Genomic DNA, 15,916 nt, shown 5'->3' with positions numbered 1-15,916 from the left:
AAAGTTAAATGCTACAGATCAAAAAGGAACCATGTGAATTGCCCCACAGAAGAGCTGGCCGATTCTGGATAAAATGAGAATCACTATTTTTGTTGCTTAAAATAAAGATCATGATTCTCGGTGTAACATCATCTTTCACGTTATATCAACAAATTGGGCTGACTTTACTGTTTAGTTGTTTTTTTTTTTTTTTTTGGATTTTTCAAAGTGTATTTTTTCCAAAAAGATTGCTTTTGAAAGACCGCTGTGCAAATATAGAGTGACAAAAAAATATTGCAACAACCACCATTTTATTCTCTAGGGTCTCTGCTAAAAAAATAAATAAATATATATATATATATATAATGTTTGGGGATTCTAAGTAATTTTCTAGCAAAAAATACTGATTTTAACTTGTAGGCAACAAATGTCAGAAAAAGGCTTAGTCTTTAAGTGGTTAAACTGGCCTCCTTAGCAGACCAAAGGTCATCCCTTTGATCTAAACGAACCAAATGATACAAAGTTGCTTTTTATCTCTGCACTGAGTAATTTTTATTTTGACAGCTCTGAGCAGAGAACGGCTCTGCACATGATTACCATGAATCGTGGAAATGCCAGATTTGGATCATTAAGGGGGTTGAATCAAGATTGCGTTTTTTTTTTTTTTTAATGATTAATCCTGCAGCTTTACCCCACAGCATATAATACGGCAGTGTTCACATCTATATATAATACTGATCTGAGCTTAAGAGTACTATACGTCCCTGTTCATTTGCCTTAAGGGCCATTCACACCAGATGTAATAGGAATGCGTTGAGCGGCTATTCCAGTGCAGTCCCACAGCAGGACAATGCAAAATGCTTTGTCTCCTAAGTGCCCAGTTCACACCACCAAATTGTGGTGGTGTGCACTCAAGAAAGTAGGGTAGTCTGTACTTTTTTCCACTGCAGTGCAGTCCAAGGTAATTCATCACTTCACACCACACAGCAGCCACTAAACCTTAATGAAAGGTCACTGCGTGATACTTAAAAACAAATTCCATTTAAAAAAGTGAACAGTGCATTGTGCCAACATCGGCACTGTAGTTATCCATCTGAATTGATGTGAATAGACCCCAAGGCCTTGCGGTCAGAGGGCAGCAAAAATACACAGCGCATCTTTGCCGCCCGCCAAACATCCCCCCCCCCCCCCCCAATGTGCAATAAGCAGCGGACGGGGCTATTTACATGCAATCCTTTGCTTTGCACCGACAGCAAAGTTAACCTAACTTGTAGTGAACGGAAGGCCGCAAGCCTGCCAAACACTACACATTCAATCTAGAGGGGAAAAGCCTCAAACGCCTCGCAACCATGTGCAATGCGACATGTTTGTTGGCAAAAATGAGGTTGGTGGTGTGGAGGCTTCACATCCCTTCCTCACTGCATATCAGTTGTCTCTGGAGCACAATTCAAGTGTGCATCGGGATTCAGACGTATGTCTAAATCTATCCTAGGTGTACTGACTCTGATGTACTCAAAATAATCTGCATTTAAAAAAAAAAAAAAAAAAGTGTATATTAGCAATTGATGACACTTACATAGCCTTCTCCGCATTACGGGCCTGTAAAAAAAAAAAGGAAACAAAAAATTTTTAGTTACAAAATGTTCCACAATTCCATAAATGTAGTTAAACTAAAGGTAAGATTTTTTTTTTTAACAGTTTTGGATTTACTGGAGAGGGATTAGAACACTTGCCAGTTCTTATTGCTGCCTGTGTCCCCATTAGGGAGATTCGCCCTCTCTATTTGTCCTGTATACTATTATCATTGAAAGTCAAAAGTAAAAGAAATCCCAAATTTTGGGCTGTCCCCAAAAAAGTAATAGCATGGAAATCTTCCATATAGAACACTAGTTCTGGTGGCCTGGGGGGCCCCAAGGAATTCCCTTTATTTGCAGGGATTTCCTCTCACTTCCTGTTTGGCAATAGGACAAAAATTGAAGCGAAATATCTGCAATGGGTAAAAAAAAATCTGACAGGGGTTATAACCCTCCCTTAATCTATCCAAAATGAAAAAAAAAAAAAAGGTTTTAACCTTAGTTCTACTTTAAGTCAGGTTTTGATACAAGTACAGTGGGGATCGAAAGTTTGGGCACCCCAGGTAAAAATTTGTATTAATGTGCATAAAGAAGCCAAGGAAAGATGGAAAAATCTCCAAAAAGGTATCAAATTACAGATTAGACATTCTTATAATATGTCAACAAAAGTTAGATTTTGTTTCCATCATTTACACTTTCAAAATAACAGAAAACAAAAAAATGGCGTCTGCAAAGGTTTGGGCACCCTGCAGAGTTAATATCTTGTACTGCGCCCTTTGGCAAGTATCACAGCTTGTAAACGCTTTTTGTAGCCAGCCGAGAGTCTTTCAATTCTTGTTTGAGGTATCTTTGCCCATTCTTTCTTACAAAAGTCTTCCAGTTCTTTGAGATTTCTGGGCTGTGTCACGCACTGCTCTTTTAAGGTCTATCCATAGATTTTCAATTATGTTGAGGTCAGGAGATTGTGAAGGCCATGGCAAAAAGTTCAATTTACGCCTCTTGATGTAATCCCCCGTGGATTTTGAGGTGTGTTTAGGATCATTATCCATTTGTAGAAGCCATCCTCTCTTTAACTTAAGCTTTTTCAAAGATGGCATCAAGTTACCATCCAAAAGTTGCTAAAATTTTATTGAATCCATTTTTCCTTCTACTCGTGAGATGTTCTCTGTGCCACTGGCTGCAATACAACCCCAAAGCATGATTGATCCACCCCCACCCCCATGCTTAACAGTTGGACAAACGTTTCTTTGCTCATTCCGGCCAAAAAGTTAAATTTTAACCTCATCGGTCCACAGAACTTGTTTCCAAAATGCATCAGGCTTGTCTATATGTTCATTTGCAAAGTTCAAATGCTGATTTTTGTGGTGGGGACGTAGAAGAGGTTTTCTTCTGATGACTCTTCCATGTAGACCATATTTGTACAAGTATCTCTTTATAGTGGAATAGTGTACCACAACTCCAGTGTCTGCCAGATCTTTCTGGAGGGATCGTGCAGTCAAATGTGGGTTTTGAATTGTTTTTCTCACAATCCTGCGAGCTGTTCTGTCTGATATTTTTCTTGGTCTTCCAGATCTTGCTTTAACTTCCACTGTTCCTGATGACTGCCATTTCTTAATTACATTCCGAACAGAGGATATTGACATCTGAAAGCGCTTTGCTATCTTCTTATAGCTTTCTTCAGCTTTGTGAGCGTCAACTATTTTCAGTTTTCTAGACAACTGCTTAGAAGATCCCATGGTGCTGATTGTTGGGGCAAGGTCAGATGAGTCTGGGCATTTAAAACCTTTGAGATTGACATCAACTTTTGTTGACATATTATAAGAATGTCTAATCTGTAATTTGATGCCTTTTGGAGATTTTTCCATATTTCCTTTGCTTCTTTATGCACATTAATACAAATTTTTACCTGGGGTGCCCAAACTTTCGATCCCCACTGTATGAATATCCATGGAGGATCTGACTGGTAAAGTTGTTGAGCAGATGAATGGGCTCTTCTCCTGTACTGAAATTGTTTACTACACACTGAATTTCTGAAACCCCTATGTCATGTAATGACATATGGGTCAGAGGATAGAACTAAAGTGAGCAGCAGGGTAGAATGCTGAAGAGCCTGATGGAGGCTGCAGCACTGGAAGAGAGTAAATGTAAAAGACAAAGACTAACAGAGAGGGGAGTATCCTACTGATTCTTTTGCAGAGGATCACTATTTGTAATTTTTAAGTAATTATGTTGCTAACTAGAAATGTGCATTCAAAGCTTACTAACTCCTCAACAGGCACGGACTTGGATTTTTACGAGTTTGCAGAGGAACACTGTCAAAAGAATCTTCAGTAGCTGACACACTTACAGGTGTGTTAGCTGTCTGGGGCCCCTGTCATGCTCTGTGGTTCCATCCGCCAACCCCTACATCACTGCTGTGTCAGATCACCAGTGGATGGAACCACGGCAGGCAGAGGGGGAACTAGGAATCAAACACTCTTCTGGGGCTATAGCTCAGCAACAGAGTGAAGATCCAAGTGAGCACCTGATGATAAGCTAAGTATTAAGTATCTTGTTTTTCAGTTAAGCTTTTTTTAAACTCTGGACAGCCGTTTAAAAAAAAAAAAAAAAAAACACAAAATGATGTTAGGTAGACAAATTAGTTATAGGAGTTATAGTGTCTCTTGCCAAAACTTTTTGCTGTAGTTCTGTATAGAGTGTGAAAGGGGTGGAACACCTATCAGCTAGTTATTGCTGTCTGTGTGCCTGCTGGGAAGATTAGATCTCTATTTGTGCTGGTAATCATTGTAACTGAGAAAGAAAGTGATGAGAAACCCAACATTTTACAACTGTCACTGAACAGGAAGTGAGTGGGAATCTGCCACTTGCTGTGGCAAAAACCATCTAGGAGGAATTTCTACCCTCTCCCTGTTATGTCTCCAGGGCCGGAAGAGAGAGTTATCCCAACAGGACATAGACATCACACATAAAAAACAAAAAAAAGACAACTTAACTACAGATACACATTATCTGACTGATACTAGTCCTCCTGTTAGATTTAATACTTGTTGATCATGCCAGTGGCTCTGTCAATTTGCACTGTAATGGGGGTGAAACACTATTTATTCTGCAGTGAAATCACACAACAGCACTGTAACCACAGGGGATCGCTCAGCACGAGTACCATTCAGAGAATGCATTGCATTTCTCAAGAGTGACACTCTATGTTATACCCTTCACTGCTGCCCCAACTGCTAAAAAAAAAAAAAAAAGAGTTATGTAAGGAGGTATGTATTGTACAGTTGGGTGAATACGGTGCAGGGATGTACTGGATGCCTTCGCTGCCACTGTGCTCTTGTTGGGCATCATGCGTATCACTGTGCCTTCTGGGCTCCCCCCCCAGGCATAACTGCGCTTAATATATCCATTCTTATATGTGCTTCTAGTATGGAGGCGCAGCAAATTTAGATTTAAGATCGCAGTATATACAGAAGTCCCTTGGCATGGGGACTGCAGCCTATGCATAGATTTGTGTGCAAACAAAACCCTCTGATTTTTAACATAAAATGCCAGACAGGGTCAATTTGTTGTTTTGTAGGCTGGCAAGTGTGTTGGGAAATCACGCAGTAAGGAAGGGGCTATCCCAGAGAACTGACTCTCCTGGAGGAGTCCCATTTTCTAGTAAGCGAATAAAATATCACATATTTAAAATACTTGATCTTCTGTGCTTTGCAGTTGGTGACAGAGTCTCTTTAAAGCTGAACTCCAGAAAACTTGAAAGGCCTCCTGTGCAGTGCAAGGGTTAACTGCTTGCTTAGGTCTAGGGGGCTTGGAAAAGTTGATTTCCTTACCTGATCCTCTATGCTGCTAGACCAGGCCCTGAAGAGCCCTCTGCCCCATGCTCTGATGGTCTAAGGTCCTCTGATGTCTTCAAGACCAATCAGAATCCAATGACCCTTAACCTCTTGCCAACCGTAGTATTACTGTGGCAGGGCGGCTCGGCTGCGCAAAATCACTTAGTACTACGTGATTTTGTGCACAAGGCCCGGTTTCACAGACACAGCGGGAGGCGGGCCACGGGAGGATCGGCGGAGATTACCACCGGCCTCCCGCGATCGTCAAATAAACTGACAGAAGACCCACCTGCTTATGTAAACAAAGCAGGCGAGTCTTCTGTCAGACAGGCAGGGAGAGATCAGAAATTTCAGCTAAAATGAAACCCCGATCTCTCTGTGCCTGTCACAGAACCCTTCCCCCACACAGTTAGAAAGCATATTTAGGAACACATTAACCCCTTTGATCAACCCCAGAATTAACCCCTTCCTTGCCAGTGTCATTTATACAGTAAAAGTGCATATTATTTAGCACTGATTACTGTATTAGTGTCACTGGTCCCCAAAAAGTGTCAAAAATGTCAGTTAGGGGTCCGATCTGTCTGCCGCAATGTTGCAGTCCCGCTAAAAAATGCTGATCGCCGCAATTACTAATAAAAAAAAAAAAATTAATAAAAATTCCAAAAATCTATCCCCTAGTTTGTAAACGCTATAACTTTTGCGCAAACCAATTAAAATACCCTTTTTGGGATTTTTCTTACCAAAAATATGTAGCAATATACAAATTGGCTTAAACCGATATATAAATTCGATTTTTTAAATTTTTTTATTGGGAATGTTTTATAGCAGTAAAAAATATGGCGTTTTTTTCAAAATTTTTTTGTTTATAGCCCAAAATCTAAAAACCGCACAGGTGATCAAATGCCACCAAAAGAAAGCTCCATTTGTGTAAAAAAAAAAGGACATCAATTATATTTGGGTACAGTGTCGCGCGAATGGGCAATTTTTCGTTAAAGTAATGCAGTGCCAAATCGCATAAATGGCCTGGTCATTAGGAGGGTAAAACCTTCCGAAGCTGAAGTGGTTAAATTGGATGTGAAGATGCCTAAAGACAGTCCACCGCCAGGGCATGCCATCTACCGGTAAAGCAGAGGATCATGGAAATAAAATTGCTTTTATTATCCCCTCCAGTGAAGAAGAACCCTGGCACTCCAGATGTTTTGGAACTACGTTTCCCATGATGCTCATGCACTCTGCAGTGAAGTTAAGCATCATGGGAAATGTAGTTCCAAAAAATTTGGATTGCCAACTTGCCAAGGTTGGCCATCACAACCCTTGAAGTGAGAGTGCAGTCCCACCACAAGGAAGGATTTTCTAGCTTCCTGTAGTTCAGCTTTATAGCAGTATTAACCACTTAAGCCCCGGAAGATTTTACCCCCTTCCTGACCAGGGGGTATTTTGCGATTCGGCACTGTGTGACTTTAACGGACAATTGCGCGGTCGTGCGACGCTGTATCTAAACGAATTTGGCGTCCTTTTTTTCCCACAAACAGAGCTTTCTTTTGGTGGTATTTGATCACCTGTGCGACTTTTTGATCATGCGCTATAAACAAAAAAAGAGCGTAAATTTTGCAAAAATAACAATATTTTTCACATTTTTTTTATATGAAATTCCCCCCCAAAAAAATGTAAAAATCAAAATTTTTTAACATTTTCGACCAATTTGTTTTATGCTACCTATGTTTGGTAAATAAAAAAAATCGCAAAAAGCGTATTTTGATTGGTTTGCGCAAAAGTTATCACGTTTACTAACAAAGGGAAAGATTTTTGTCATTTTTGTTGTTTTTTTTTTTAACGCGTAATGGCGGCGATCTGCGATTTTTTTTGCGGTACTGCGACATTGCGGCGGAGAGATCGGACCCTTGACTGACATTTTTGACACTTTTGGGGTTACCAGTGACATTACTACAGTAATCAGTGCTATAAATATGCACTGTTACTGTAAAAATACACTGGCAGTGAAGGGGTTAACTTTTTTTTGAAAGGGAGGGGCTATGTGTGTCCCTAGGGGCGTGCTTTCTACTGTGATTGGCTGTGGCTTCAGATGTATGGACGGTGATCAACGGTTCTACATAGTAGAACCGTATGATCATCCTTCATACACAGGGGAGAATGACAGGCAGCTTGTTTACACAAGCCGCCTGACTTTCTCCCTCTCCCCCGCCGATCGCCGAGTGACCGGCGGACATCGGGTCCGCCGGTCACACGCGCGAAGGGGGGGTCCGTGACCACGCGGGAGCGCGCCTCCGGCGGCGCGCGATCGCTCCCTAGACCCTCACAGGCTAGCGACGTAGCCCTACGTCGCTTTGCCTGTGAGGGGCTGACCGCCGACTTAGATAGTCGCGCGGCGGTCGGCAAGTGGTTAAACCTAAAACCAAAAATATAATATATTGCAGCGTATCAATCTTTAAATGGGGTGGCTGCATTTGTTTTACTTTTTTAGGCTTTCCCCTCTGTTTTCACTCGGTGATCTGGCCAGTAACACACCTCCTGTATCAGACTGCCTACCCTGTGCTCATTCATTTAGAGTGTAGGTACTCTAATACAGGGGGCATGTTACTGGCCAGATCATCAGGTGATGGGCAGCAGCATTTGTGGGGGGGGGGGGGGGGGGATAAAGGTTTTACATAAATATCGGCTGATCATTGTAAGCACTCCTGTCAGTGGTGTTTCTCGTAACCCTAAATTTTGCTTTGCTGCCGGCCCCTCTCTTTCAAGCTCCCATCCTGCACTGTATAAGGGTTTGCAAGAAACAAAGGCTCTCAATACCTTTTTGTGAATTGTCTTCAGGCCGGTCACATGACTCCCGGCCGCTCTGCTATTACTATCCAGGGCTACAGCAGGAGGAGCCGAGCTTTTCCTCTGACGCCAGCTGGGAGCCACGTGACTGCCGAGCTACCGCTCGGCTCCTATTGCTGTAGCCCTGGATTGCGTTAGTGGCCGGGAGTCACGTGACCGGCCTGAAGCTACTTTCACAAAAAGGTATTTAGAGGCTGCGTTTCTTACAAACCCTTATACAGTGCAGGATGGGAGCTTGAAAGAGAGGGGCTGGCAGTGACATCATACTTTTCTTATGAACAGCAGCGGGGGGTGGAGACAGACACACAGACTTCCGAGCTGACATGCAGGGGGGGGAGCAGAGAGGAGAGCTGCGGATGACAGAGGCACGCAGGCAGACCACAGTGGTCGGGGCTCATTAGCCATGATTATCGTGGTCAGCACAGAGAGGGACACAGGAAGTGGCAGGGGGGAGGAGACAGAGACACAGACTTCCAAGCTGACAGGCACGGGGGGGAGAGGAGAGCTGCGGATGACGGAGCACGCAGGCAGACTACTGTAGTTAGGGCTCATTAGCCATGATTATCGTGGTCAGCACAGAGAGGGACACAGGAAGTGGCAGGGGGGTGGAGACAGAGACACAGACTTCCAAGCTGACAGGCGGGGGGAGACAGAGACACAGACTTCCAAGCTGACAGGCAGGGGGGGGGGAGAGAGGAGAGCTGCGGATGACGGAGGCACGCAGGCAGACTATGGTGGTTAGGGCTCATTAGCCAGGATTATCGTGGTCAGTACAGAGGAGGACACAGGAAGTGGCGGGGGTGGAGACAGAGGCACAGACTTACGAGCTGACGGGGGGGGGGGGGCAGAGAGGAGAGCTGCGGATGAGGGAGGCACGCAGGCAGACCACAGTGATCATGGCTCATTAGCCATGACTATCATGGTCAGCACAGATAGGGACACAGGAAGTGGCAGGATCAGCCAGGTTTTTTAGCTAGACAGCACAAGCACTGTTTAACCTGCTATAGGGAAACAGGATCTCTATTTTTTTTTTTTTTTTTTTTAGGGTAACAAACACTTTAAATGCTACACACACATGGCAACATGTCCTGTTGAAATACAACAGACTTACTGGCTGGATCAGCAGGTGAAAATAAAGGAAAGAAAGCCTAAAAAAGACAACGAATGCAGCCATCACATGTAAGGATTGGTAAGCTGCAATAGAATGTGTTTGTTTTGGGATTAATACCAATTCAAAGCTGAGAGACAGGATGCAATGTGACGTGACAATGTATGATATGTAATCAGATGTCACCAGTGTAGAGGGGTGAGATTCTCAGAGCAATGTACAATGACTGGAGGCTGCAGCAACTCGCCTGTAATCAGCTTACAGTCGCTACAAAGCAGTGCATGTGAACAGGTTTGTTCACTGACACCCTGCACTCAATATATAGTGATCTATGTCTATGAATCTCACCATCTCCGGCAATGTGTCACTTCCCAGCCACCAACTTCTGCACGAATCCTTCACCACCAGCCGGCGCACCGGAAATGACCTCAACAAAAGAAGCCGTGATGAGAAGATCATTAAAGTTCCACGTGCGCCACCTGCTGATCACACGATGGTAGTGCAGATTTGTATACCAGTTCAACATAAACAAACGAAAAGTTGCTCTTGCTGCATAGTACATAAAATTGCTTTCCTTTCCTTCTTTTATTTCCATTTTTTAAATGTACAAAACTAGTGAGCTGCACACGTGACAACCTCACATAACATATTATAAAATGATATTACTGTGACAGGCTGGAGTAGTCTTTAAAGTGGTAGTAAACTATTTTTCTTACATTTGTACCTACAGGTAAGCTTATAATAAAGCTTACCTGTGGGTTCAAGGAATATTTCCTAAACGTGCACTGTTTAGGAGATATTCTCTAGCTCTGCAGTCCGTAACGTCACCAATGTTCTGTCAAAATCTCCAACTCGCCTAAATCTCCAACCACATCACTTCCGGTGACTCTACAGCACTAATAATTGGAGATTTGGATGAGTTGCTGTTTTCACAGACCACCGGTGTTCCATGAAAAAACCCTACCCGTGAAAATTCCCTACCCTCGTCACTTTCTGTTCACATACGTCATGGAACAGTTGAGCCACTTCCCACAGCGCATGCTCATAGCTCCGGAGGGTAGGGAATTCTCACGGGGTAGGGTTTTCTAACGTTACACCACATCAGCTGTTGCCGCGGGTACATTAAATCATCTCCGCTGCCACATTGAATCATCTCCGCTCCTACCCCTGTGACTTCCCTGATCTAGGCTACTAAATGTAAAAGCGGCAGGTGTATGAAAATATAAATCACGGAGATCTTGGCTCCGTGAGTTATATTTTCATAGACCCGCCGCTGCTTTTACATTTAGTAGCCGAGATCAGGGAAGTCACAGGGGTAGGAGCGGAGATGATTTAATGTACCCGCGGCAACAGCTGATGTGGTGTAATGTTACACATCACTATCCCGTGAAAATTCCCTACCCTCCGGAGCTCTGAGCATGCGCAATGGTAACCTGCTCAGCTGTTCCATGACGTATGTGCACCGGAAGTGACGAGGGTAGGGAATTTTCACCAGGTATGGTTTTTCAACGTTACACCGGCAGCCTATACAGTACAATGCATGCTATAATGAGTGGACATTGTTAGTCCGGCAGCTATTACCCAAACAACATGGTCGCCTCTAAGGCAGGGAAAACTTTTTTCCTTCCTAACCGGTGTTCTGTGAAAACAGGCAACTACTCATGTACCGTACTGTATAGGCTGCCGGTGGTCTGTGAAAACAGGAACTCATCCAAATCTCCAATTATTGCTGCTGTAGAGTCACAGAAAGTGACGTGGTTGGAGATTTTGGCGAGTTGGAGTTTTCGACAGAACACCGCCACATGCGCACTGCGCTCTGAAAGGATGGCATATTGAGTACTCCCTCCCTTTGGAGCTCTCTGCTGCGATCGTGGCTTCCATGCCCATGCACGGGAGTGACTTTATTACGCTTAGCCAATCAAACGGCCGCAGCTCGCGAACCCAGAAGAAAGACCAGGTGAAGATGGAAGCCTAGTCAGCAATGACAGTACGCCACTGGAGGGCTTAGTTTTGGGGTAAGTGTTTCATAATTTACTAGTATGCAATGCATACTAGCATATTATAACTTTGTCTAGCAGGGAGAAGATTTTAATTTTTTTTTTAAATCAGCCTTAGCTACCATTTTAAGGTATACTGTAACTAAAGGCAAAGCTTTTTTCTTTTTTTTTTTATGGATGGACTGGAGAGGGTTTACAAAACCTGTCAGGTTTTTATTGCTATCTGTGCCCCTGTTAGTAGGATTCACCCTATTAGCCGTGTTTACCATTATCTTGGAAAGTAAAAGTAAAAGAAAATCCCAAATATTAGGTTGTACTCAGAACAGGAATAAGAGGAAAATCTTCCAATAAGGGCATTCGTTCTGGAGACCCTGATGACACCCCAGGATTCCCTCACTTTAGAGGGACTTCCTCTCATTTCCTTTTTTGACTATGGGACAGGAAGTGAAGGGAAATCTCCTCAATGGGACACAGATGGTAAAAATAAACCTGACAGGGGTTATTACCCTCCCTAAAGCCCCGTACACACGCAACGATTATCGGCCGACCGATCGTCTGTCTTTTGTCCAGGATTGTGTTTTGTTGGTTGGAATGTGCCTAGACTTCACACAAATTTTCTCGCACAACAAAATTCTACTTCAGAAGTGATGTCATGTGTTGGTTAGCTTTCTTTGTGTTCTTTCTTCACTGAACAAGCCCAGAATTGCTCATCAGATTTTTCCCTGTCGAAATTTGTACTGACTGCACGAAAATCGGCCGTTGTGTTGACGGCCAACAAAAATTTTATAGCCTGCACACCAGATTGTTTTCGGCCAAAAAGTCGAAGTTGGTTGTTGGAAGCATCATACTAACAAGCCGAAAATCGGCAGATCGGTCGTCGGACGAAAATTCCCTGCCAATTTTCGACGCGTGTGTACGGGGCTTTACACTATCCAAAATGAAAAAAAAAAGTTATCATGTGACCCCAAGGATACCTCAGAAAGCTACGTTTGGACTTCCTCTTTTTCTTTGTTACCTGGTACCTCATGCTTGGAACCTGCATAATCTTACTGCATATGTTTCCTTTTTACTATTATTTATTTTTATTTTTTGCTTTATGTTTACTCATCATACAAAGTAACCACCTAACTGCTGACCTGATATGTTGGATTGAATAATAATAAATCCTTTTGTAATAGAAAAAAAAAAGTTTTGCCTTTAGATCTACTTTTAAGGCATATTTCCCCTTTTGCAAACAATTCATAAATTCACCCACATCGAATAAAAAAACATTATTTATTTTATTACTTTTTTTACATGTGAGCCTGAAAAGCTTGCAACCACAATTAGTGAATCGCATGCTCTGGTTTCTGCAGACCTTTCCTCCTTCCCGGGTCTGTCCAGGAGCTTTAGCTATGAAATTGGAGAAAGTATCAGTGGCCTACAGCTGTGGTAACATCACTGCACTTGTGCTCCAGTCCCTCTGCCAACAACCAGTCCCTCTGCCACCATGGCAGATGGAAATTGTAATCTTTTCATTTACAATAGGTGAACTGATGATGTGGTTTTGCAGACGGGTCTTGGTAAAGTCACGCCAAACTCAAAAAAACTACAACATGTTCTCTAATTGGACGAGGTGGAAATCGTGACATCACTGCGCTTCCTCCGCACCTTATTCAGTCAGAGAATGCCTTATATTTATTGAAAAAACAAGGCAATCTAGAAATTGTGGAGGTGCCAAGTGTGCCCCTGATGGTCAGTGTATACAAGGGAAGATGCTCAGAAAGAGGACTCGGAAGATCGTGGCTATCACTGTAGAAGCACTGGCCACTACACTGATTTTCACCTTCCCCAGTGGCCCATCACGTATGGCATATGCACATTTTCATTGAGCCAAGATGGACCAGTGTAAGTATGCGATACAAAGCATTTCTGGAGTTCCATTTTAACTGATTCGTTTTTGCATTTAAATTCTCCATGGTCCTCAAAAACTGGGGATGTAGCAATGATGTGTCTTTCACCTGCATACAGTATATGGTGCTAAAGAGTGTCCTTCTTTATCATCTCAGAAAATTGGGAGGTATGGATAAACTGAAAAAGTATAATAGTAGTTTAATGCAGGCAGGTGACCAACTGAGTGACTGGAGGATGTAAAAATTTTTAATGCGGGATGTCATGGTGCCCATACACATTACAAATGAATTGGCCAAAAAATGTAAAAAAATTGTTTGTTTAGTTTTTTTAGGCAAAATTTTTTTTTTTAATACTGAACACTGTTTAAAGCGGAGTTACGGGCACAGAAGTCATTTTTTACTAAACATACCCCGGGACAGTCAGGGCTAGCACATTCCACAATGGCTAGCCTCTGATCTGTCCCGGTTCGCACTTACCTTTTAGAAGAAATACTTACTTATAAAATTTCTTCCACAGCGTTTCCATCTCTCTTGTGGGCAGCTGAAGCCGGCGCGGTCCTCTTCTGTGTCTTCTTCCGCGTCTTCTTGTCCCAGAATGCGCCTGCACCGGCCCCTCTCGTCACTTCCGGTGCGGTGCCGCATTCCTCCACAGCTTCTGGGCATGCCCAGAAGCTGTTTAGCAGGGGAATGCAGCGTCGCCCGAAAATGACGAGCGGGGCCGGTGCCGTCGCATTGATTCCTGGGAGTTATGACGTTCAGCTCCCAGGAATCATAGCGAGACAGGAAGTGACGGGGTGAGCCGCGGCTCAGAGGGAGGAAGTACTCTGAGGTGAGTATCTTCGATCTTCAATTACAAGGTAAGTAAACAAAAAAAAAAATAACTATCCAATTCCTTTTCAGGTGAGGTCTACCTAGCGGAGGGGCACAAAAAAAAATATTGTTTTTGTGCCCGGAACTCCGCTTTAAATAGAACACTGTATGCCAAGTTCGCACGCTAATTGGTATGCACACAGTACATCTAACATTGCCTCTTTGCTCAGAAAAATGAACATTTGTTCAATGCGCACACGCATGAGCTTGAGCAAAAGCTTGCACTGTTTTTCTGGTGATAGGAATCCGGCTTACCTTATAGAAGTGCGCATACATGCACTCTAGCGCACAGAGCAGTTGGTGCCCCAGCAATCGGGACCAGACCTGCATGGTGGAGACCCTAGGGACTTAGCCATAGGGTACAGAAGAGAAAGAGGTAATCATGCACATGCATGGGGTCCACGCTGACTGCTGGAGGTGTGAAGGAATGTGATGAACACTTGTGAATTAAGCAAAATGTCTATTTTTCTATGTCTGTTTCTCTATACATGTACATATCTTTTCTGTCTTCCTTACTCAAAATGGCCGTTACTAGATACTCCCCACCACCGACAATGGAATGCGAGGAAAAGATGGAGCCTTGGCACAGTGCCTTCAAGAGAAGATAACATTCATGAACTCGAAGGGGACCACCTTATAATGGACCTGACTAATCAGAAAGCTGCAAATAATCAGTATTATGCTAATATTCTGCTTATGACGTACTAACATATGACACCGCCTACTAACTATATAATAGACTGTCCATTAGAAATAAACAGGAAGTATCATTTACCTGAACAATGCGTCAGTCTATGATATCCTCGTGCATGCACTCTAATTACCTATTTAATCAGATCCAGCAGCAAGAAATCTCTTTTGAACCTGATTGAGGTTCGCTAACCATTACAAATGGCGCCCTGAACGTGGAGCCCTCAGGTGTTCATCTGACGAAAAAGCCGCAAAGGAGGTTTGGCGAGTGGATGAGACAGACCAAGAGGGACTTGCGCACCCCTGAGAGTACGGTAGATACTTTTACCTTACCACTGTATGACTTGTTTCTGTCTTATCTTAATCGCAGATCTCAAGTGCTTTTCGAAAGACGTCTCAGAGGTGGGTAATTTTAATCCTCACCTGGGGCTGTTTTTATTAACCTGCCGTAAGATTTCTGCTGGCTGTATATTGTTTGTTCAGTGTCTGCCACCCTGGCTGGTTGGGACTCTGCAGACTGAAAGACAGTCCATCCTGAGTGATTGGGACTCTGCAGACTGAAAGACAGACCACCCTGAGTGATTGGGACTCAAAAGGAGGTTGCCCGACACTGGGGTGGATGTACGTCCTTCGGGACGGGTTACTAAGGGGGTTGACTGGTTACAGTGACCTCCTGAGGGGTAAGCTCAGCTGCAAGTGGATACCCGACAACAAGGGAGGCAGGAGTAATGTCTCAGTGTCTGTCGTTTTGTTTGATGTGTGTCTTTACAGACTGAAAGGTTGCATTTGTGTGTCCTGAGAGGGCGGATATTTGCAACGTCCTTCGGGACGGTTACTTGGGGGGTTGACTGGTTAAAAGGTACCCCTGAGGGTTAAACTCACCTGTTGAGGTCACATGACAAGAGAGAGATGACAGGAGTTATGTTTTGTTCTGTGTGTGTTGTGACATGAAACGTACATTATAGCACAGATAGATCCAGTCAGGTTTGAGGTTGCTACGGGCAACAGAGAGAGAGACAGAGAGAGGAAGGGGTTACGTTTTGAGTTTTTTTCTTTTCCAGTTCAACCCCCTCCTTCTGTGCGTCCCTGACAGTTTTTTTTTTCTCTCTCTGAGACTAGCACTGTTGTGCTGTTA

The 15,916-nt window shown here is 43.4% G+C and overlaps 1 protein-coding gene across 1 annotated transcript in view; it reads right to left on the bottom strand.

Annotated features, from left to right (window-relative positions):
* ISY1 (ISY1 splicing factor homolog) overlaps nucleotides 1-9,791 on the bottom strand; it is a gene marked incomplete at its 5' end in the record, with an annotated part of 53,110 nt that extends 43,319 nt beyond the window's left edge. The window contains 2 exons of the mRNA XM_082265957.1: nucleotides 1,556-1,578; nucleotides 9,681-9,791. Of these exons, the coding sequence (XP_082122083.1) occupies nucleotides 1,556-1,578; nucleotides 9,681-9,791 (134 nt within the window). The remainder of the gene's footprint in view (nucleotides 1-1,555; nucleotides 1,579-9,680) is intronic.
* Nucleotides 9,792-15,916: the final 6,125 nt, after the last annotated feature.

This window comes from Pelophylax lessonae, assembly GCF_965119305.1.
Source record: "Pelophylax lessonae genome assembly, chromosome: 8".
NCBI lineage: Eukaryota > Metazoa > Chordata > Amphibia > Anura > Ranidae > Pelophylax > Pelophylax lessonae.
This window is presented reverse-complemented; position numbering and strand designations above follow the sequence as displayed.